Source organism: Geotrypetes seraphini, chromosome 4 (genome assembly GCF_902459505.1).
Source record: "Geotrypetes seraphini chromosome 4, aGeoSer1.1, whole genome shotgun sequence".
Lineage (NCBI taxonomy): Eukaryota > Metazoa > Chordata > Amphibia > Gymnophiona > Dermophiidae > Geotrypetes > Geotrypetes seraphini.
The window spans coordinates 204,142,535-204,168,040 of NC_047087.1; the positions used below are offsets into that span (position 1 = coordinate 204,142,535).

General features: G+C 41.5%; 1 protein-coding gene across 6 annotated transcripts in view; it reads left to right on the plus strand.

Annotated features, from left to right (window-relative positions):
• GBF1 (golgi brefeldin A resistant guanine nucleotide exchange factor 1) overlaps positions 1–25,506 on the plus strand; it is a 516,681-nt gene that overhangs the window by 452,107 nt on the left and 39,068 nt on the right. For 5 of the 6 annotated variants that reach the window (XM_033940425.1, XM_033940426.1, XM_033940429.1 and 2 more), the window contains 4 exons: positions 1,589–1,820; positions 10,478–10,683; positions 11,620–11,770; positions 16,547–16,677. In XM_033940425.1, the coding sequence (XP_033796316.1) occupies positions 1,589–1,820; positions 10,478–10,683; positions 11,620–11,770; positions 16,547–16,677 (720 nt within the window). The remainder of the gene's footprint in view (positions 1–1,588; positions 1,821–10,477; positions 10,684–11,619; positions 11,771–16,546; positions 16,678–25,506) is intronic. The other variant, XM_033940427.1, reaches the window with a different exon arrangement.

The window sequence follows — 25,506 nt, forward strand, 5'->3', positions numbered from 1 at the left end:
TGCCTTTAGAGGTCCTCTCGCACAACTACTGCTAGGAGTCACATTTCATATAAGGCAACAAGACCTCTTGCTGTAGTTGCACCATTTTGATGAACTGGGGTTCAGTCCTGTCCAGGGAACCCCTAGACCACCGGGAAATTAAGATACAAGCATAGGGTAGGGGAATTAATTGGGAGATCTACTTCGGGGGAGGAGACAGGGAACTCTGATGATCACAGCTGGAAATACTAGGCTACGGCTTGACAGCCCAATGCGCTGGGCCACTAGAATAATGTGTATATGTTATTTACCATGGTAATCGGAAAACTGCAGGACTGTTAATCTTTCTAGCTGATGACTCCCATAGTAAATCAAGGTGCGATAAAAATCTTGCCTTATACCACACCTTGAAACTGTCTGTCCCCCCTTTTAGCAACAACACAGTTCTGCCTCCTGAACTTGTAACATTCCCTGCTGTTTACAGTCTATTAAAACTTGATATTCCATCAAGCTGACGCGAATTACAGGGCCGGTGGTGGACAATAAAATATAACAAAATGAGTTAAAGGAAAAGAACCCCAAAAGTCTATACAGGACAGACCTAAATCACTCAATCAGTCACTTCATAGAAAAAGGGAAAGGAGAAAAAAATATATCCTCAGGTAGAATTCTACATCTTCCACTTGCTTCCCTCCCCAGCCCCTGACCCGAATACCAAATTAAAGAAATATATTTTCAATATTACTTTAAATTTATTAAGGTCATTTCTGCATGAATGATTTTAAGCAAAGCATTCCAAACAGTGGAGATGATTCACGCAAAGGCATTAGTACGTGTAGATTCCCATCTGGCGCAAGCCAATGATGGTACACACATTCTATGATACTACAGAAATCTCAATATTCTTAACATGGTGTATGGAATGGCAAGATTGCTTAAATATACTGGCTTATGTTAATAGTATGCCTTAAGGACCATGATTAAGATTTTAAAGTGAATTCTGTAATATATGGGTAGCCAGTGAAAGTGTGAAAGTAACGGTATTAATCAAATTTCCTTGCATTTCCCACAAGAATATATTAACCTCCCTGATTCTGTATATTGCACCTAAAAAATCTGCACCAGCTAGCATGGCACTAAGCATGATTCTGTAAAAATTACGTACACCTTATAAAATTATACTTAGTGCCAGTGCATATCATAACCTTTAGGCGCTCCCATTTAGGCCTGCGAAAACCAACCACAATCTGCCCTGACCATGCCCCCTTTTAGATTCACAGCAGGTTGTGAGCATAACTTCTAATTAAGGCCAATTAGCATCAATTAATAGGTGTTAATTGCCAGTTATCAGTGCCGATTAAGCCATGTGCGCATGTTGGCTACACACTGATGTGTGCACACTACCTTAGGCACCATAAATAACATGGGGACAAGTCTCCAAAGCATATTTCTCTTGCAATAAAGTTCAGAATCATAAGAATCCATTAAGCAAGGTGGTTATAATCCTATATTCAGGGTTATATGGCTATTTAAGTTCTCTGTGATGATGCTTAGTTGGTCCTTTCATTGTTCATGAAAGTAAATTCATACCTATTTCTCCTTCTTTCAGGTTGGGAAGGAGGATATTGAAATGTCTAAGCCCACAGCCATTCACAGCAGGCCAGTGAATCAGTACAGCCTTACTGTAGGGCTGGATCTAGGTTCACATGATACCAAGTCCCTCATGAAGTCTGTTGAATCATTATCCTTTATTGTAAGAGATGCTGCCCATGTCACGCCAGAGAATTTTGAACTTTGTGTGAAAGCAATCCGCGTCTTTGTTGAAGCAAGCCTGAATGGAGGTGAGTATCCAGTTCCCATGAGGGATCTGTGTATCTACAATATTCTCACAGGAAAGGAATGAAGGACCTTGTTTTCAGTATGTGTCAGTACCTTTCTTGTACATAAGAAACTTGTGCAAGCATTTGATTATGGTGCTGAGTTTGATAACAGGCAAAAAATCCCCTGATATAAACCGAGAATGATTGAAAGCACTGCACACGAACAAGCCACAACCCTAAATTAGGGTAATATAAATGTGAGGCCTCAGTGCAATAGTAAAAGCTATAGTGCGCTGATTACCAGTGCTCCTGGCTTACCACTTGAAAGCGGGGCTCTATCTCAAGCCACGCTGTGCACCATCATAGGCTCCACATGTGTACGACTTATAGTGAATTTAAAGTGCAAGTGCAATAAATAAATATATAAGTACTAGTTTTTTAGCCCGTTACATTAACGGGTGCTAGAATAGATGTGTAGACTTAGGCATTTGTTTCTTTCTGTCTCTCTCCCTGCCCCCTTTCTTTCTTTCTGTCTGTCTTTCTTTCTGTCTCTTTCCCTGGCCCCCTGTTTGTCTTTCTTTCTGTTGCTCTCTCTTCCCCCTGTCTGTCTTTCTTTCTTTGCTGCGGGGAAGGGGGGTGGGCGGGGAAGGGGGGGTCTTGCCTGGCCGAGGCCAGCCGAATCCCTTGCCTGCTCTCCTTCCCCTAAGACCCGGCCCCTCACTCCGCGTCTTCTAGCACATGCGCACTCTTGCCGCCACTTCCCGACAGATCAGGGATCAAGAAACACGCAGCGAGAGTGCGCATGCACGCATAGCGTTTTATTATTTTAAAAGGCCTCAAGCCGCCTTAGCGCTGTCACGCCAACCCGCCGCCGGGCTTTCTTTCCTTCTTTGCCAGTGGGGACTCCCGGGGCCTGGGTGCGGCGGGGAAGGGGGTCTTGCCTGGCCGGGGCCGGCCGAATCCTGGGCCTGCTCTCCTTTGCCGGCCCCTCACTCTGCCATCTAGCGCATGCGCACTCATGCTGCCACATCCCGACAGATCAGGACTCGGGGAACACGCGGCGCGAGTGCGCTTGCGCGCTTAACGTTTTATTATTATAGATTAAATCAGCAAACTTAGAATGCAGTGCTGTCAACATTTCAAGGTTAGGACTCAAAACCAGCGAAGTATGAAAACTTATCTGTAATGGCTGCCAGGACAATTCATGTTCAACATTCTCCTTTTCTCAGAGTGATTCCTCTATTTCCAAATGAGGCAGTTATATCCCATTTAAGGTTTAATTTTTCTTTTTTGTGTTTGTTTTTAATGTAAATGATATATTAATTAACTTTTTGAATAATTTGTACATCGCCTAGAAATGTGAATAGGCGATAAATCAAGACATTTAATAAACTTGGAAAACTTGGAAACTTGGAAAACTGCCAGGATGCATGCAAGTACTTGTGCTATATATCATGTGGATTGTATGGGTACTGCGTAGAAGGAAAATGCTGTTGGTAAAGAGTATATAAGTAATTGTCACTCCAACTATACAAATAACAGTACATGTGCCAAAAATTATACTTGTTTTTACTCGGGAGCATAGTTTGGCAGTGTTATACAGTGTATGGATGTATCTTATAAAATGTACAGATTCACATGTAGGATATATACACACATATACACCACCTTTAGAGAAGGTATATTTGTGTGCTCCTGAGGCTGGTTGTTGGGGAGGGGGGGTGCTATTTTGTAAAGGCAGCAGATGCTTAAAACATATACCTCTTTGGACTTTTCACCTAGAAACCCTCTTATAAAACTACCCAGGGGCAATTTCTCCAAATGGGTCAGTTTTACACTCACCTTTCCTAATCCAAGGTATGTGGAGTTTGATCTCAGTCTCTCAGATTTAGTAATAACTCTCACAGCAGAGCTTGAATCATGCCAGAAAAAGCTATCCCCTATGTGGTCACTGATATGTTTTGATACACTATGAGGGAGAGATGGATAAATAAAGATTGAGACTTGCACTATGAGCACAGTGACTAATTCACTACAGTTTAATAAATCATACAATAATCTTACTTGTATTGCCACAGCTTGGAAAATTGCATGTTCCCAGTCATGGCAATGTGTAATGACAACCACCATCTCTGTGCCACAAGCCTCCTGTTAAATCGCTCCTGACACCTCTTGCCCATCTAGCAGGTGAACATGCATATACTGCTGCTTAAGAGTTGATACCTCTGTGATTAACCCGCACTACCTCCATCCTGTGGTTTCCCCAACCATGGATTCCCACCAACATATCCCATAGGCTTGTGGTTGAAAAAGAGCAGAAACACCCCCTTCTAAACCTGCAAGTGCCAAAATTTAAAATTCTACCAACTTAGGTTCTCTTTACACAGGATAATGTAGAGCCTGCGAAGCTGGTGTATCTTGCCAATAGCTGGTGTATCTTGTGTATGTAATGTTCTTGTACATCGCTTAGTTTTAAGCGATTTGTAAATTTTTTAAATAAATAAATTTGGGAGCAACTGAGATTTTCACTCCCCTTGAGCCCCAGGCCAATAGCATAAGCTGGAGAGGGAATTTGAGGGAAGGGTCATGAGGGTAGTCAGAGATGGAGCCTTTGGGAAATGAATTTTGGAGGACAAGATTGGTCTTATCTACAGGATTGTAAAATATAATGGGGGTGAGGGGCAAAAAAATTACTTTGTAGCACAGTTCCCCTGGGATTCTTTGGACTGTGTGTGTGGTGGGGGGGGTTACAGTTCTATAGGTGTTAATGACCCATTTAACATAGCTGCCTTTAGGAGTATCACCAAGCACCTTAGTTTGGTGATGCTTCCAAGTGAAAGCAAAATCATTTGTTTATTTGTTTTCAATAGTTTTCTCTTCAAGGAAAGGCTATGAAGTAGAAAGCAAAACATAGCTTTTTTTTATCATCCTGCTAGACTAGCCTTCTAGTTCTTTTTTATCATCTTCTAGACTTGTGATGGGTTATGTCCCCCTATCAGCAGATTGAGGCAGAAGCTTGAAGAATCTGATGATGAAATCAGTAGAATCCAAGTTTATTAAAATTTGATATACCGCCTTAAAAATTGTCAAACCGGTATACATTACATAAAAAATATAAAATTGGGAACATATTATTAATACTTTGGGTAGATACTTGACAGTCTGAGACATAAGGGAAGAGGGGTAGACCTACAATCATTTATAGGAAAGTAGGAGAAAAGGATACCACAATAGGAGAGGGAAACTATGCTCTTCCTTAATTATTATTTTTGGCAGTAGTCAGTGATCTAAGTCGGACGGGAAGTCATAAGTTATATGCATCCTTGAACATGAAGGTTTTTAAATTCGTTTTAAATTTATCAATATTTTCTTCCTCTCTTAAGTAAGCTGGTAAGGAATTCCAGTGCTCGGTTACACTCAGAGAAAATACATTTGTGGGTTGTATCATAGAAAAGATGTCTTAAAGAAGGGATATGTAAAAGATGTTGACTACTAGATCTTAGAGTTCTTGATGAACAATAAGGGACAAGCATCTGTCCATGAAATTAGGTGTATGAAGAGATTTTGTTTTAAATGTTAACAGTAAGATTTTATATGTAATTCAGTGTGTTATCAGGAGCCAATGTGATTTTATTAGAAACGGGGTTACATGATCAAATTTTTTCCACTTGTGTATTAATTTAATGGTAGTGTTTTGGATAATTTGTAGTCTGCAGAGTTCTTTCTGAGGGAGTCCATTGTACAAGGAGTTGCAGTAATTTAGTTGTGAAATGATTGAGTGAAGGAGGATATTAAGAGATGATGACTCTAATAGATTTGAGATGGACCTAATCATTCTTAATTTATAGAAGCATTTTTTAATGACGGAACCTATTTCTTAGTGGAGAGTCAGTTTGTTATCAAGTATAACCCCAATAATTTTTACAGAATTTGTGAATTTTAGCGGAGTAGATTTAAGGAGGATAGGAGAGACAGGCAAATCATCAATGTTATTATTTGGAGAGAAGATCATCCCCGTTGATTTTAATGGATTAAGGAATAACATTTTATTGAGTAGCCATTGGTTGATTGTTTCAAGTTTGAGATTGTCATGAATTTCTTGTTGATTGGTTAAGTTGATTGGGTAAAGTAATTGGAAGTCATCAGCAAAAGAGTAAACAGTGAATTCAAGTGGTTGTGCAATAGTAAGGAGAGGTAAAGATGTTGAAAAGAACAGGGGAGAGTATAAAACCTTGTATGCCAAACTTTTGTTTTAGATTATCTGATGAAGATTGTCCTACCCTAACTCTCGAGTAGGGGTGTCAAACTCAGGCCCGTGAGCCAAATCTGGTCCACAGTGTAATTATATTTGCCCTGCAAGAAAATACCAAATGTGTAAGAGAGCTGGACCACCAGTAGACAGTTTTTTGACCCAATCGGCTCACATCCCCATTAGGCACGTTATCGTGTTTGATGTTTTTACAAGATCCTGCGGCGTTCTCCGGCTCTCTTCACAGTCTCACACTGCATTGCAATAGCACTGGACTCTTCTGCAATTGCTCTTTTGGTAAGTATTGATTTTTTTTTCATCATTTTTTCTTCTTTTTAATCCCTTGTATATAGTCTTTTGATCAGATTCTAATTTTGGTGTTTTGTTTTATTTTACTAATTCTTTTCCGGTGCTAGTGTTTTTCCGTATTCATAATCGTTTTCTCTGCTTCACGTAATGGTTTTTATTATGATTATATTTTTACGCTTTTTCAATCATATGTTGCTAATTCACATGGTATGTTATTTAGTCCCTTTTTGGTTTTAATCCCTTTGTAGTTTTTCCGTTTTAAATTTGGCTCAGCTATTTTACATCAATCATGGACTAGTTGTATCTTGCGTCATTATTTTTTAAAAAATTTTTTAAAATATATTGTTTTTTAAACATATTATCTACATTTTCCTTTTGGAGTTGTACACATTTTTTCAATAAATATCAAGGTTAGCCCGTGACTTTGTCCAAGTTTTTAATTTTGGCCCACTGTGTATTTGAGTTTGACATCCCTGCTCTAGAGGGTACAGCTGAGAATATTCCCAGTATTTCTCTGCCTCCAGCAGATGGCAAAGATTTACTAATAACAGCAGGATTTCTTTGGATCAGGCCTTTCTCCCCAGGGTACAATCTACATCCTGCAACCCAAGAGAGAGAGCCTTGACCCTAGGCATTGCTCCCACAATCATTCTTCTGTTTGAATGCAGAGGTGCCTATCCCTGTGGGACCCCAAGCTAAAATCCATGTGCTCTACTTGTGAGGCCAATGGGCAGTGACCCTAAAGGGGCCTCATTTGGTCGGAGTGAATAGTATTCTCTTCCTCCTCCCTGCATGTACCCTTGGAGTCCATGACTGATATGGCCTGCCATAATGCCTCCATATCTATTTTCTCTGGTTTCTTCATCTCCCCAAAGCTGATAACATTCCCTCCTGAAGCACTTCTCACCTCCTCCTCTCTGCTGCAGGGAGACTTCTGATGATTCCCATCTCCACCTTCTTCCGAAGAGTTCAGTAGGGATGTCCCTCCTGTGCTGGGGTTGAGCTCTCCCTCTCGGGGCTGCCGGACTCCAGACATTCCCTGCACTGGAGTACTGGAACCAGCCTTAGCTCAGGGCTTAATGAAGCCCGGCTCACTGTGCTGAGGTCACCCAAGGATTCTGGGTTTCCCCCTGAAGTAGTTCGGGTCACTTCACCTGAACGAGCAAAGACACTCGTAAGCGTCATCTGGACCAGCCGTTGAGGGGACTCCACCGATGGAGGGACAAGGCAGGGAACTCCCTTTCTCTTCCCCATATCGCTGCTGGGAAAGAGAGTCACAACACGGCTCCAGGGAGACGAGCAGCAGAGCTCGTTCAGGCGTCCGCTCCCGACGCCATCTTGCTCCCCATTGGGCTCTCCACATTTCTACAACCTCCAAAGAACCATTCTCTAAGATCTCCACCTATCTTTTAGGGCATTCATGTTTTAGCATGTCCTCTCCCAGATGATGATGACAAAACAGGAGTTGCCAGATGTTCTTCAGAGCAGAAAACTCATTGGCAAGCTCTGTCACCTTTTGAAGCAGGATCTTGACAGATTTTTTTGCCTCCTTAAAGTGAACTCTCTTGCTGACAATAGTCACAAAAAAGATTGCTACCTCTCAATGGAGGGCAACTCAGCCCTTAAAAGTTTTCATGATAAGATTAGAGTTGTTTTTCAAGCAAGCTTTTAACACGTCTGTCTGTGGCAGTTACTCTTCTGTGATGAATGCAGGAATTGATCACCTGTTGGAGATGGCCAGGCTAGAGTCAGGGGCAGCCTTTCTGGTGACTTCTTTTTGACCTTGTGCATATTTTTTTCTCTACTCTCTCACACAACTGCCCTGGCCTCTGATTTTCTAATAATTAAATATGAAAAAAACAATAAAAAATGATTGAATTTAAAAAATTTTAGGACCAACATTTTGAACAGGGAGCCAATAAAGTTTTGTCAGTAGAGGCACGTAATGATGATAGATTCCATTATCTTAACTTTTAGTATTAGCATACTGGGGATATTCCTGGCTACAACACCTGTCATACTGATGATATCATTAGAATCTTCATCAGCCTGGTCACAAAGGTTATGAGAACCACTTTCTATTTTGTCAATAAACAGATATATATATCTAATATAATAAAACGCTAGGCCGCGCATGCGCATTTCCTATGTGTGCGCTGGTTTTCCGTAGCGACACATAGGAAGTGCGCATGCGCGTGAAACTATCTCTCTCCCTCCCCCGAGGTGGATGACACCGAACCAGTTCTGACACCGCGCTGGAGGGGGTGAGACTATATATTTATTCCGCCGGCCCTCTCAGCTCTTACCGCGTCTGCCAGACAGTTGGGATAGAGGACTTCAGCACGGGACCGCAGCCACCCGCTGATCGCCTCCAGAAGCCCGCTCCGCTCCTGCAACAGCGGAAGGCCCCGATTCCGAGTCAGCTCGCGCCGCCTTCAAAATTAAAAATAAATGGCCCCACACCGCCTCCCTGCTCGCGCAGACTTCCATCAAGCAAAAACAGCACTACTGGCCAAAGTTTATTTTAAAGTTTAAAGCCACTGCGGCGGCTCCTCTCATGAGGCTTCCGACGCAGGCAGTGATAGTGCGAGGAGCTGCCGCAGCGGCTTTAAACTTTAAAATAAACTTTGGCCGGTAGTGCTGTTTTTGCTTGATGGAGGTCTGCGCGCTCCTACGGCAGTACGGCTAGCTTGAGGGCGCCTCTGGCTGAGAGCTACGTGGCGCACCAGGTGGGCGACGGTGATACGCTGCAGGGCATCGCACTCAAGTACGGAGTGACGGTAAGGCGCGTTAGACCAAATAACCCACCCGGAGGCACTTCCCCCGCGGTGAGGGAGCCCTGTGGAGGTCCTAGACAGCCCAACTTCAAATTATTGACAGAGGCTTCCTAGCACTCTACAAACACACCGAAGTGGCCTGTTAACAGAGAGAGATCCTGGCTTTGCCTGTGGGTTTTATTTTATTTAAGATGCTTATAAACAGTCTTCCAGGGTAACTACGAAGGTAGAAGTAGACTTGGTTATCCAAGTCATCACCCCCCCCCCAACTCCTCCCCCTCACAAAAAGGCTGGTGTTAACTTTTGTAAGATCAATCTGTTTCTTGAAACATTGCCTTTCAATGGCAGGAATCATATGCCTCAGATGCAGGAATGTCAGAGCTAATTTGCTTTAGTTAGGTTGGGGGAAGAAAAACAGACCAGTGACTGGATAACTGGGGGCAAAACTATTCTCTGAAAATATAATGGAAAGGTACCAAATTTGATGTGGGAGCTGCTGCCTCAGCACTGTGAAGTTCTAGAGAATGACACGGTGACAGAATTTGTCCCCATCCCTGCAGATAACCGCTATAAACCATCTGCATTCTTTCAGGAGAAAGGGAAGAATCAAGAGTATGAATGGACACAACCACTGACCCTCAAGCCTTGCATTGAAGAATGCTGGTGTAAAAGGACTGAAGTTGACATAAACACTAAAGAATGGCATGGGATGGTTTCCCACGGTTATGTGTGGGGACGGTGGCAGTGACGGAATCTGTCACCGTGTCATTCTCTAGAACCTCACAGTGCTGAGGCAGAGAGAAACAATGACAGATGGGGCCAGAGAGACAGACAGAAAGAAAGACAGACATCTATTCTAGCACCCGTTAATGTAAGGGGCTTTGAAGGAGGTGGTGATGGACAGGGGGGAGGTAAAACAAAGGGAGAAGAGCTGCTGCTGGATAAGGTGAGCAGTGATGGGATGGTGGAGGACACAGGGGAGGTAAAAGGAAGGGATAATGGACGGGGAGTAGAATACAGAAAGCGCTAAGGAGAGAGAAAAATAAATAAAGACAGACACACACACATATATTCTAGCACCCGTTAATGTAACGGGCTATAAGACTAGTATATATATATATAAGAAAAAGAATCTTTAAGTCTCTGCCTCGATCTGCAGATAGGGGAACAAAACCTGTCAGTCTGGACTGGTCTAGCAGGACTCAAGGAAAATACATCATGTAAATGTAAATCTCTCCTTAATTACAAAGCAAACCACAGCATGCCTTTCTTGGAGTGATAGACAAAAACAAGAAGTGATACCAATACTTGTAGAATTATATTAATCCTCCTTACATTTCAAGGGTACAAGTGTCAAGAGAAGAGGACCAAAAGCCACAGGTATGACAGCAAATCAAACCGTTTCAAGAAGAAAACAAAGGAAAAAGAAAATGGGTTGAGGCGTTCAAGGGTCTCCAGCCAGTGTCCATCCCGCACTCACAGTGATGAGGAGGAGGATGAGAGTGTTCCTGCCAGCTACCACACTGTGTCATTACAGGTTAGTCAGGATGTAAGTATAGCAGGCCTTTCCTCCTCCTCTCACACAGTTCTCCTCAGTTTGCTGACTTCATTAGGGTACCAAGAATACTGCTTCTAGATCTTCTCTGAATCCTGGCTGTGGGATTACTGCATCTCATTGGTCAGGGTTCTTGCTTTTGGGGCTGAAAGAATCATTCTTGCAGGGTTTCCTTGGTACCCTGACTGAGATTCTGAATGAAGAGATCCTTTTGCTAAAAATTCAGGGACTATGATAGGACTAAAATAAACAAACCTTGTCTTTGCATTTCAGGATCAATTGTGTGAAGATGCTTTCTCTGTCTGAAAATAATTTCCTCCTTCATAGTATTAGTTTCCACATTCATACCCATAGGAGGAGGTCATGGCTTGTCTGGAGTGGGTGATGGTTATTATGCATTTGTGTAATGCTTTCTTCATAGATAAGCAGAATGAATCAGCCACACGAAAGCATGATGTCATCCACTTATGTGGCTGATTGCCATCCTGTCCATGGAGAAAACTTATTTATTTAAAAGGATTTATAACTCACATCATCTACAATTGTGAGCAATGTACATCTTACATACATAGTAAAATTATTAGCATACATATAAATAAAGTAAAATACATAAACGTTGTTTTCAGGTGAACACCACCTAATCTGTTGATGGAGTCTCCACTGCAGATAGTGTATTATCAATTTATTTAAAGTTTTTATCCAAATCTAATAGTAAACAGATGTGCAGAAAACCCTGTAAAATGAACCTAACTAGTCAGTGCCAGTACTGCTTACAAGTTTCAAATCTGTGCTAATTCAGCCTTTTTATTTGAGGAGGGCAGTACAGTACTGACTTATGACCTCAGAATGTTTTAAAGGAGGCTTGGAGGAAATATTGACATGATTACTTGAAATAACCACAGATTATCTATTTTCTGTATGTGTTTGCAGCTTCTTGACTTGATGCACACTCTCCACACAAGAGCTGCCACTATCTACAGCTCTTGGGCAGAGGAACAGCGTCACCTAGAAGCTGCTGGGAAGAAAATAGAGGCAGATTCCAAAACACTATGGTCCAATTGCTGGTGTCCACTTTTGCAAGGTAAACTCATGAATATAAATAACTATCATTATGGGAGATGTGTTTATAGTTGCTGCATAGCTGCTAAATAATGTGGGCATTTACCTCTGGATTGTGTATCAATTTTCAAGTCATGCATATTTTCACTTTGAAAATTATCTTAGGAAAAAGTACCTATAGGTAGTTGCAACTCCCTTTTCTGAGGGTTTTTCTCTCCCCTCCCCCCCAAAGTAGTGGATGTATTTTTGAAACAAAAATATGCACATTGTTTTAATCCTGACCTGCTGCTTCCAGGAGCTTCTGCACTGCTTATGAGTAAACATCTGTGTTACAGAATATGTGGATTTTACTCACACATAAGGGGCCTAATTCTATAAACTTATAGGAGCCGGTCTGCATGGTTGTCAAGCAACTGCTAAGCGTCCTTTATAGAATCACGCCTAGATGAACATAGGCATTGTTGAGCTAGGCACCAGTATGTTTGGCCAGGTTTTTATCTGGCTTAATTTACTGGCACTAACTCATGTCTAGTGATACCTAACCTTACCATGCCTGTTCTCCAACCCTAACCACACCTACTTTTCAGGTTGGCATTGTTGGGTATCAGAGGACACCTGGAGTTAGGTGTCGCTAGGCATCATGCTGATACCCGCATGCATCCTTAAATAGTAATAAAATAAATTGCTTTTTAATGGCATGGTTAATTACTACGCCATTTAACCAATAAAAAAACAATTTGTAAGCAAATTTAAGTTTGACATCGCTCAGAATCTGTGATTTAAGTGCCTAGTGATACCTACGGTAACTTAGACACCATTTATAGAATCAGGGCCAAGCTGGGCAGTTTTAAGAAAGAGCCCCTTTCCAAAGCTCACATACAATTTTACTTGCAGAAATGACTTTGGAGATTGCTTTTTATAGTTTATGCTTTCGCTCGGGCATAAGATTATTCTGTTCTCCAAGCACAAAGATATAAGTCTCTACAAATGAAGGGTATTACCAATAAAGCCCAGTACTGACACCCACAAGTCTGCTTGTCATGCCTCCAGCCCAAATACTTCCTGTAAGATGATTGCTAGAGGTCTTCATGGCCATGAAGAATAGAAGTGCAGCAGCTGTTTGGTTTGACAGGTTTGGTTTGCTAAAATACATCTGCACTGGAGGCATTGATAGGGAAATCATTAAGACCATTCCATTTAAGTTAGAGGAGGAAGAGCCTAGAGCAAAATTGTTGAACATTTTCTAGTTTCTCAACTCATATCCCCTCCCTCCACAAGGAAGACATGACTGTGCCCATTCATAATGCACTCAGCTGTTGAGAATAAGAAGGTTATCTATGTATGACGATCAGAAGACTCTCAGATTTGAGATGCAGCAGCTGCCATACCTGTCAGTTGAGTTCATGCTCAAGAAGGCCTAGTGGATGAGAGCGGAACTCGTGAAAACTGATTGCAGCCAATCTGAAAGCGGGTTAGGTCCAGGCAGCAGCGCAGACATCACACTCCTGCCAGCCTATACACTGCTGGATCACCAGGCTTAAGGGGCGCTTAAAAAGGTACTGCGGGGCAGGTGGGGGTGTTTTAAAAGGACGGAAGAGTGGGCAGTCTGTGTTTTAAAAAGTAGTACCGGGGTGGACAACTGGATGGTTAAAAGCACATCTTGAAGGAATACAAAAAAAAAATCAATGAGCAAAACCATTTGAGTGTTGGAGTTGCTAGGGTTTGTTTTAAATTCCTTCTTAGAGGTTTTTCACCCTAATTGAAATTCATAGGAGTTCTGCTAGATGACTCTAGTAAGTGTATGTTTCTGTAGAAAAAGAGCATCACTTTGTCTGCAGTGGAGTGAATAAAAAGGAGTCAGCGGGCATCAGTATGTTGAGATTTTTGGGTCTTACGACTTCGACTCTAAACCCTTAACCAGGACTGGAATCCTAACCTTCATATCCTGTTTGGCCTTGGAGAAAGCAAAGTTGCTTATCTGTAACACGTATACTCTGGGAATAGGATGTTCAATTCTCAACAGAGCATGTGGAAAACTCTGAAAGGCTGTCCAAGAGTGAGCCATACCTTGACTTTATTAGTGATGTCATGTGTACTGAATGTCTTGGTTTCCTCAGAGAACAGCTGTTGAAGATAAACAACTTTATTTTGGGATGGGAAATAAGGGAAAGAGATATAAGAATAAAATCAGTTGAGTACCACAGCATCCCAGCTCTTAATGATGTACCACTGAAGTAACTGTGTTGTGAGTATGAAAGAATTGTTGTGGTCTCATCTAACAATTTTCAGTTATAGTGGAAGAATTAACAGCTATGTCGATCTGGCAGGCTGTAAATATGGTATTCTTTAGAAATTACGAGGGTTATTTCATAAATAATGCACACTATTTTTTTTTTAAATTTACATGTTTGTTTGTTTTTCAATTATTTCTTTACAATCCTTCAATATAGTCTCCTTGCTTTGCAGTGACTGAGTCCCAACGTCCAAGAAGCTTCATTATTCCATCCTAGACACCGTTTTTGTTCAGTTGTTGAATGGCTTAGGTACCGGCGGAAGAAATCTCTTCCAGAACGATATCCACTGAAGAGCCGGCTATTACGGCCTCCACTGATAGACCACTCGAGTCTCTTTATGCTGGTTCAGATAATATGGATTTAATAATCAAACAGCAATAGCTTACAGGAACAAATCATACAGCATACAGAGTAATAGAGCATACACCAGGCTGGCCAGGCTGATGGAGAACTTCCGATGAGTTCTGAAACTATGTTCAAGGAGCTCTCTTTTATATGATTCTGACAGCTGTGGCTCACCTTGGTGCATGTTACATTTCACATTTTCATTGGCTAATCATATTCATTATCTCATTTATTAATCTATTGATTGGTTAACTTATTTGAGTGATACTGTGTGTCATGCCTTTTTCTATCTACATCTATTTTCTTTCTGTTCTGTTAATATATCAGAGTCTCTCCCTTGAGTACCTGGGCCCAACGGCTTTTTAGCACTGTGGTTAGCTCACTTAAGTTTTCACATCTCTATTCTGCGAAGCATTTCGTCAGCATCGTAGCAAAGTCTTCCATCAACATCCTTTATTCTTGTGAAACTTCTAGCAGCTGACCTTGCTAACTTGGGGGGCAAGATCCCTTTTTCACCAGAATTGTTTTTTTTTTTCCAGCTGTGCCTTCTGTTTGACCTGGTTCTTCTCAGGAAAGCAGAAATGCAAGCAACAGTGTCTCTCAGAACTGACAGTTTTTAGTCAGAGTGTATTTTCAGCCATTTTAGGTTTAGTTGTTGGCCTGTTTCTGCTATAATGGGGAATTCTCAGGGGTCTTCACCTGGGCTTTTCCTACACAGGACTTCTCTTCCCTTCCTCACCATGCATAGGTTGTTTCAACTTTGGAAAAAGGTCGAAGTCTGGTGGACTCATGTCTGGACTGTAGGGAGCATGAGGTAACACCTCCCACCCGTATTTGCGCAGTTTTTCAATGACGAGTGGAGAGCTCCATCTTCCCCACGACTAAAAAAATTTTGACAAGCTCAATCAAAAGTCAAACAAATAATGATTTTTGCTTATGATCATGAAGGCATCATCATCACAGATAATGTTCCATGTGGAAGAAGTGTCACAACAGTGTATTATCGTGATTGTTTGTAAAAAAATGTGCAGAAAAATGCACAAAACCCGATCTCAGTTGCTCTTGGCTGAGTCAATCATTCTTCATGACAACACTCACCTGCACATAGGGAATGTCATTGAAAATCTACACGAATACGACTGGGAGGTTTTACCTCATGCTCCCTACAGTCTAGACATGAGACCACTAGACTTTGACCTTTTTTCAAAGTTGAAACAACCTATGCGTGGACATCGTTTTGCATCTCTGGAAGAGCTTTCTTCTGCTGGTACCCAACTGAACTAAAACGGTGTCTTGGATGGAATAATGAAGCTTCCCGGACGTTGGGACTCAGTCATTGCAAAGTAGGGAGCCTATATTGAAGGATTGTAAAGAAATACTTGAAAAAAAATAAAACATGTAAATTTAAAAAATAGTGTGCATTATTTATGAAATGACCCTCGTAGAACTAGAAGTCTTGCAAAAATGCAATGTTTCTGTAACTTGATCTATCTGGAGAACTGTTCTACATCTAGAGATTTAGCCAAGTCTATTGGACTGTAGTACTAAAATTAAATAGCAACTGAATCTGCCTGGCAGGCTGCACAACCAGTATTAATTAGAACTGTAAAAGTGGAATCACTTTAGTATCTGGCAAGCTATGCACTACTTACATTAACCTATTGATGTGGCAAGTTGGAAGTAGTGGGAAGCCACCTGGAAAGGCTAAGGGAAGACACAAGGGACAGTGTGCGCAAGAAACAGCCATGATATTGTTGGTGGGTGTTTGGATTATTGTGGGGCTTTGTAGTTGGAAATAAAAAGGGGTTGGGTGCTTGGTTTAAACTAGAAAAAGAGGATCATATGTACCCAGTTACCCAACAGGGTGGAGTCCAATAGAATATGCTGACAAAAGTTCTCTATATTAAAGGTAATCACACTTTGTAATTAGCAGCTGGTATATATCTGTGGTAGTATGGACAGGATTAATTGGCAACTGGGTGGGCCAGTTTATTGCATCATCTACAATAATATTAATGCTAAATTGTTCTTTTGCTAACAAAGGGTATTTTTTTCCATATAGTATGTAGTTCTACCTATTTGTACCTTGTTATCCCTTGTGTGATAGTCTAAGAAAAGTGTGTGCTTTTCTATAATTTATCTTCATATTGTAAATCCAGGAATTGCATGGCTCTGCTGTGATGCCCGACGACAGGTCAGGATGCAAGCCCTCACCTACCTTCAGAGAGCATTACTAGTTCATGACCTGCAGACACTGGATGCTCTTGCGTGGGAATCCTGTTTTAATAAGGTAAATGATAAACTCTAACCGTTGCTCTGTAAGTGAAAGTGCAGGTTCTGCTACCAGGACTTTCTTCTCTTCTTCAAGTCTGAATATAAACCAATATTTTATTAATTGATTTTATTTTTTTACTTGAAAATTTTCTTTTTCTTTCATTAAAAAGCAATAACATTATCAAAATCAGTATACATATGCAGCAGTCATCAAATTGTCTTAACATCCCATTATCCGCATTATTAATGAGTTTTCTATAACATTTTCCATTCCAAATTGTCTTATATTTATAATGAAGAATAAGCCCGGTCTTGTGGGGGGTGTCGGGCAGGAGTGCTTGGGCTCCCTCCTGCCAGGATCGAGTCATGGGGGAGGGATGGATCGCTGCAGGAGAGATGGCTCATCTCTCCTGCCATGATGGTGATTGCCTACCCCCTCGAATGGCAGCACTTCGGGGTGAGGATTGCCGGCAGGGGAGATGCCTTGCCACGATGCTCATCCCGAAGTGCCGCGGTTCGGGGGGGGGGGTGGGCGATCACCATCGCGGCAGGAGAGATGAGCCATCTCTCCTGCAGCGATAGTTGCAGTAGGCAGGTTGCTGGGGGCCACTGAGCTGCAGTGATCAGCTCAGCAGCCCCTTTTTCGGCACTTATACCTGTTTTGACTTGGTCTAAGTCAAAACGTATAAGTGCCGACTAGACAACCTGCCTCAACTTTTGGTTATAGCTGCTGTACGCCTATGTCGGCCCATCTCCCGCCCTTTCCCCTCCTCTAAAAACGCCTCTTTTCGCTCTATGCGTTTAGAGGCAGGGGAAAAGCCTAAGCTGGTTTTAGATACATCTAAATCCAGCTTTGGTTATGGGTACTTGGACGATCAGGCTTTTTGATCGTCCAAGTACCTATTTAGGCCACTTTTTAGACGTTTTTTGTTGGGTTTTTTTATTATGAGCCCCATAGCATATATTACAATCAAAATAACTATAATGTTGAAAGAAAAAAGATCTTCAATATCTTCCTGAATACTAACAAGTTGGGTTCCAATCTCAACTCAATCTGTAATTCCAAGCCAAATAATCCTAAAGGCTTTTGATCTCCAACTCACTTTTCATATACATTCAAAACCTGGAGCCATCAGTAAGTTTCCTTATGAGGACCTTAACATTCAGTTGGGAGTATACTATGAAATTTTGTCTTTCAAATCTGATTTATGAGTATGAAAAGTCTTAAATGTTAGAATTAGCAATTTAAATAAAGCCCTCTCCTTTATAGGAAGCCAATACAATTTATTGAACAATGGTCTAGTACTAAGAACATAAGAATTTCCATACATATAAAATATTAATTCAGGCGTCCCCGTGTTAAAAATGTCTGATTTACGTCAGACTCGTACTTATGAACCTGGGTCTTACCTCTCACTTCCTGTGCCAATGCGCTTCTCTTTCTTCCTTCCTTTCCAAACGCGACCCTCCTCCCTACCGTGTCCCAACATGCCCCTCGTCCTTCCCTCTGTTCTGCATCCCAAATTCATGCCTTCCTCCCTCCCATGGGTGTTTACCTCCTCTGGCCAGCTCCCTCCTCTCAGCCACACTTTTCTTTGCAAAGCCACGAACAGCGGCTCCTGCCCACAGCTAACTCAGAAGCTTTCACTCATACGTCAGAGGTAAGGATTCCAGATGAGCCATGGGCGATGTGTAGGAACTGTGGCCATGGCTTTACAAAGAGAAGTGCGTCTGGGAGGAGGGAGCCGGCCAGAGGAGGTAAACATCCATGGGAGGAAGGCACAAATTTGGGATGCAGAATATTGGGAGGGAAGGACTACGAGGGTCATGTTGGGACATGGAAGTGAGTAAGAGGGAGCGTGTTGACACAGGAAGGGAGAAGCAGGGTTGCATTGGTACACAGAAGGAAGGGAAGGAGTACTTACTTCGGACAAAGGATGGAAGGAAGAAAGGAGGAAGGGAGCATGAACTTGGCACACAGAATGGAGGGAGGCGAGCATTAACTTGGGACATAGGATAGAAGAATGGGGGGAGTGAGGGAAAAATGCAGAGGTGGGGAGGGAATAGAAAGGGAGATTTGTCGGGCTTGGGTGTCTGAGTGAGAGGGAAGGAGAGATGGTGCACATGGGGAAATAAAGGAAGAGGTGAATTGTGCATAGGGAGGGATAGAGAAATATTGTACATGGTGGTGGGAGAGGCGTGAGGTACAGATGCATGGGGAAGAGAGAGATGAGAGGGAGAAATGTTGGATGTGGTGATGGAGAGGAACAGTGGGATGGATGAAGAATGAAAATAAGCGTAAACCTGTCTTTTCTTTCTATTTAAACTACAAAGTACTTTATTTTAGAGGACTGTTTCTTTAATGTTTAATTTTCTTTAATGTTTTTATAAACTGTGTACTGTGCAGGATCCAAATTACATACGTTTTAAAAAACGGTTTAAAAAACGGAACTCATCCTTAACCCGGGGCCTGCCTATAGTCCAAATAGGAAGGTATAGACCACAGTCGGCAATGCTTTTTCCTCTAAAAAGGTTTTAGCAACAATACTTAATAAGCTTTAATTTGAAATATGCCTTTTTTTTTAGAATATGAGCAAACTGATATTTTCCAATAGCATTCACACCTAATATTAACCCTAAAACTTTCACAACTTTAAACCAAGGAATAATATGCTCTAAAGCTGGTAAAATGCATAGGTGAGGAATTAAAGTAATAACAGTGGCAAAACATGTGGTCTTAGTTATATTATCTACTAAACCATTTGCCTTTAGCTACTCTTGCAACTCAAACAATTTTTTTATTTCATAAGAGCCTGATCTTTGTCTCCCTCTTCTGGTAACAACTGTATATCATCTTTGGCCTAAAGAAATGGGAACATGTCACCCCTTTCTATCACCAACTACACTGGCTACCATTTGAATCTAGAATTCTTTTTAAATTTGCATGCTTCTGCTACAAATCGGTTAACGGCTCCTCCCCAAGTTACATAAACACACACTTTAACCTTTACTGCAGCAACAGGACATCACGGAGAACTCAATTGTTCGCCTTCCCTTCGCCTAAACACTGTCCTCTCAAAAGATTCCTTGATAGAACTTTTGCCTTCCAAGCTGCCAAGTCGAACCCATGGCTAGCACAGATGATACTCGAGGCCCCCACTTACCTATCATTTAGAAAACTACTAAAAACGTACCTTTTCAGCAAACACGACCCTTAATAATCCATTCACCTCACATGACACTTACCCCACCCCTGCCCCCTTCCTCCTTCACCAGTCCCTCCCTCCCCCACTCTCTACCTCCCCTACCTAGCTCGATCAAACCTGCAATTTCTGTAATATTGTTGTAAACCTGCCCTCTTTGCAGACAGTTAAGAATCGCTGTAATTTCACGGCTGACTGCGGCAAATCACTGTAATTTATCGTAATTCAGCCTGCAATTTGCTGTTAAAAATACTTCTAATTATGCTGTAAATCTGCTTCTAATTTTGTAAACCTACTTCTAATTTTGTTGTAAATCTGCTATTCAATGCAGATCATTTGCTAATTGATGTAAACCGCCTAGAACTCATTGGGTATGGCGGTATATAAGAATAAAGAATAATAATAATAATAATCTGCATTGATAAACACCTTAGTATCATGTCTTCTTACTAATTCACCAAATGTTTGTACGTATACATTAAATAAAATAGGTGATAATGGTGATCCTCAGGGTAATCCCCTTTACACCAAATCTTTTGAGACAATACCTTTTGTAAGAAACATTCAAGGACCAGTTAACTCAAAAAGCACCTAGCCAGTTAAATGCCTTCCTAGATATCCTGAGATTTACACATATATTTGTCAAAAAAGCAGTCAAAGGGAAATTATTAGATTTAAGAGCAAAGCCAAAAATACCGTATTTTTCACACTATAAGACGTCCCTGACCTTAAGAAGCACCCTAGATTTAGAGGAGGAAAATAAGAAAAAAAACATTCTGAACCAAATTGTGCACCCAGCCACTCCCTGCCAGGTTCTGCACCCTGTCCACCCTCCCTGCCTGGCTCTGTACCCTGTCCCACTGCCCTGAAATGTAACCTGCCCCCCTCTCACCGTGGTGGTAGGTTGGGACAGGAGGGATCCATCCCAGCCGACTAACAATTTTTCTTCCTCCCCCCCGGTACCTTTTTAAAACACCCCCATCCGGTACCTTTTTAAAACACCCCCGCCCTACAGTACCTTTTTATTTTTTGAAATGCAATATATCAGAGATGTTTATTTCCAAAAGCTAACATTTCAATTAATAAATGCAAAATAAAAAACTTTTTTCTACCTTTGTTGTTTGAACACAATTATTTTTTTGGGGGGTAATTTACTTTAACTCCATGTGTCTTTTCTGTTTTTATCTGTTTCTTCTGTCTGTGCAGGGTCTCCTGTCCTTTGACATTTCTTCTATTTCTAGGTCCACCATCCTTGTTCCTTCTGCACCCCTATTTGCCCTACCCAGCATCTTCCTTCTCTGTCCCTGTCTCTATCCTACCTCCATGTTCAGCATTTGCCCTCTCTGTGTCCCCATCTGCCCTTTTTCCAGCATTGTCCCTCAGTGTCCTAATCTCCATTTTCCAACATTTCCTCTATGTTCCACTATTCCTACCCTCTCCCTGTCTACCATTCACAGTCTGCATCCCTGATCCTGTGATTCCTCCTCGCCCAGCATCTCTCTTCTTTGCTCTTATCTCTCCCCATGTTCAGCTTCTTCCCTGTCTCTTCTCTTCTTCTAAAGATCTCCTCCCCTCCCCTATCTCACCTCACCCCAAGGCCACATATCTTCCCGGCCTGCTCCCCCCCCCCAACCGATGTTAGCATCTTTTCCCCTCTTCCCTCCTCCAATGCAGTCCCTTTCTTTCCTCTCCACCTGCTGTTCTCCATCCCCGTGTTCCTCCTTACTACTCCCCACAGCAGCGATTGCATGCAATCTTACCTGCAGTACCTTTTTAAATGCCCCTTAAGCCTGGTGGTCTAGCGATGTATGGGCCCGCAGGAGCGTGATTTCTGTGCTGGTGCCTGGGCCTGTGCCTCTTTCTGAATGACTGGTGTCAGTTCTTGCGAGTCCTTTTATAAAAGGCTAAATAGAATTCTTACAAAATTTGTTTGGCTTGGTAAAATTCCTAGAATTGCTTTAGTGTCTTTGCAAAAGTCAATTAGGGAAGAAGGGGTAAATTTTCCCAATTTTTATAGGTATCATCAAGCCTATATTTTGTACCAAGGTATGTATTGGGTCCTCCCAGAGCCCATTGAAAATATTCCAGACTGGTTGTGGTTGGAATGGCGACTCATTTTTCCTCTGCGATTAAACCATGTTCTTAGTATCAAAATGCCTAGGATATATAAAGAAAACAAAGTGTTAGTTGATACATGGAAAACTTTGAGGTTTGTGAATAATTTAACTCCTATTCCTATGCATAAATCAACAAATCAAACTATATGGCTTAACTCCAAGATTCAAATAGGCGGATTCAAGGTCATCTGGAAGTATTGGGTAATGGCAGGTATTAGAACTCTGGACGATGTTATATCTAATGGTAAACTGCTTGACTTTTCATAGCTGCAACACAAATTTGCAGCTGAAGCAGGCCATTCAGGCAGGGTTCTCTGAATGGAAAAATCTTAATAACCAATATAGTTTTGAGTTCTTGTGCTTTCAGGTGGACTTCCTGGGATACCAGGCCGAACAGTGGTATAAATTGATATCTGGATCTATGAATAAAAAACCAAAAACTGGTCTTAGGGACATTTGGAGCATTGAGATTAAGCATCAAATTACTGCGTCTCAATGGCCAAGAATTTGGTCTTGGAGGATGAGTTGTACAATGTCAGCATCTATGAGACAAACTTGTTTTTTTCTGTTACATCGAGCTTTCTGGACCCCTGTTCGTTTACAAAAGTTAGATAGCTCTAAGTCTAATAAATGTTGGCATTGTCATCTCGAAGCAGGGATGTTAGATCATTTATTATTCTACTGTCCATTCATTTTGGCTTTTTGGAGATCGATTTGGGGCCAAATAAATTGTTTGTTAGAAAATCCTGTGGCTCTATCCTATGATACTATTTTATTTGGAATGTCAATGAGGAAAAAAAGTCAAATTTCTGCAAATAATAATAAATTATTACTTATTATGACAGGAGTTGCCATTCAGCAGATTACGTTTAATTGGAAAAACTGGAATAGATTAAATTACAGTTTTTGGTGGAATTCACTGTGTCATATGTATAGGATGGAAAGAATGTTAGCGTTGATGAAAGGAAATTTTAATAATAATGGAGACCATTAATAGAGTATTGTAATGAATGAATAATCATTTTTCCCCAACTGATGTAATTGTACAGGGGTGGGGAGGTGGGAGGAAGTTTAATTATAGATTGATGGGTTGGATTAATAAAGAACAATATATATATGTAATCACATGTGTAAGAATAGGGTTGGGAGGGAGGGATTTATTTTTATTTTTAATTGTGAAATTACTAAAAACAGATAAAAACATAAGAACATAAGAAGTTGCCTCCACTGGATCAGACCAGAGGTCCATCGCGCCCAGTGGTCCGCTCCCGCGGCGGCCCATCAGGTCCATGACCTGTGAAGTGGTTCCTGACCATTTCTATAACCTACCTCTACTTCTATCTGTACCCCTCAATCCCCTTATCCTTTAGGAACTTATCCAATCCTTCCTTGAACCTCTGTAATGTGCTCTGGCTTATCACAACCTCCGGAAGCGCGTTCCATGTGTCCACCACCCTCTGGGTAAAAAAGAACTTCCTAGCATTTGTTCTAAACCTGTCCCCTTTCAGTTTCTCCGTGTGACCCCTAGTACTTGTGGTTCCCCACAGTGTGAAGAATCTGTCCCTGTCTACCTTCTCTATGCCTTCAAGTGATATTCTATAAGTTTTACTGTTAATATTTGTTGCACTTGTTGTTAGATGAAAAAATGAATAAAGAATATTAAAAAAAAAGGAAGGGCAGGCGATGTTTTAAATAGGTATGGGGAAGGGGAGTCGCCTTCACTGCATAAGACGCACCGACATTTCCACCCACTTTTGAGTAGAAAAAAAGTGTTTCTTATGGAGTGAAAAATACAGTAGCTGTCCAACATTGGCATGAATATAGTCTCTGTACTAATACCCAAATCCTGCTTGTGCTATATCTAAATAGTGATGATTTTTCAAATATTCACTAACCCAAGTTATCACATCCTTTTCTATTAATTTAGATAAAAAAGCTAAAGTTTAGAAATGGGTCAAAAATTACTCAATGTCCTCATCGAGACCCTCTGTCTTTAAAATTGATGTAACAACCACTTCTCTCAGCCAAATAGGCAAAACACCTTTGGACAACGAGGTACAGTAGAATTTCAGTTAACTAGTATTCAAATAACCAGCATTCTCAACCAACCGTAAAAAAAAAAATTGTATTCCATGCTCCTCAGACAACGTTCGCAGTGGTGTTCCTGACCTAACAACCCCCCTCTCTCCCTCCAGCCCCAGAGGCATCAGCAGCAGCTACAAATCTCCCTCCCTCCAGCTCCTGAAGCATCGCGGCAGCCACAAATCTCCCTCCCTGTGTTCCTGAAGCAGCAGGCAGCCGGACTTGACACACACACACCCTGCCCTCCCATTCCTGAAGCAGTAGAGCCGGTCCTGACAAACCCCCTCCCTCCCTCACTCACTCACTCATCCAAAGCTGTAGTGGCAGCTGGCGAGTAGAGGAAGCACCAGTAAACAGGCAGCTTCTGGCCAGCTCCGGCAGGATCATTATTCTGCTGTGCCACTTTCTGATTCTAAGAGAGGTTATAGAGACTCAACATTAAAAATAGTCTTCACAGCAACCTGTGAACTACTGTCTGTCTCTGTGCACCCATCCCTAGGCTCAAATTACTCTTATACTACTCTTAAATTACCCTTCATATTTCTCCAGCTGATCTTAACAAAGACAATCTGCACAAACCTGAAACACCTAAACCCCAAACCCTCTCACCAGGTAAGTAAATCACTGAATACCTCTACACGGATGGGAAAAGGAGACAATGTATGGAAAACAGTATACTGTATACTAATGCTCGAAGTATGAGAAACAAGATTCTGGATCTAGAAGCTGTGATGGAAGAAGAAGAGTTGGATATAGTGGCTATCACGGAGACGTGGTTCACAGAGAACCATGACTGGGATGTAGTTCTACTGGGCTATAATCTGATCAGAAAAGACAGTGTAGGAAGTAAAGGAGGAGGAGTAGCGTTATATGTTAAAGATCATATTAAAGCTACACAATTATAGGATCTGCAGGGCAAGTAAGAGGCACTGTGGATCAATTTGGAAAGAGGGATCGGTGAATATATTTACATTGGTGTGATATACAGGCCTCCTTCATAGACAGAAGAAGTGGACAGAGATTTAATAATAGACATTCAGAATATATCTTTAAAAAAAAAGGGGGAAGTTTTACTAATAGATGGTTTTTAACATGCCAGATGTTGATTGGGGTATCCCTAAGATGACCATTTATTTTTTTCATCAAAAGGGGACATCTATTAATTCTCAGTCCCACCCCCAATCCCTCCCTAGCCCCTCCCCAATCCCACCCTAGCCCTGCCCCAATCCCACCCTAGCCCTGCCTCAACTCTGCCCTAGCCCCGTCCCCAATCCCGCCCCCAATCTCTTCCATTCATTTTTCATGTACACATAATATCTTCAGATTAATTCATAATGGTAACCTTAAAATTAAAAAACTACAAAACACACTATACGCAGAAAAAATGTTAATTATCATTTATATTTGGGGGGTTTCAAAGATGTCAAGGCAAATTACTTTAAA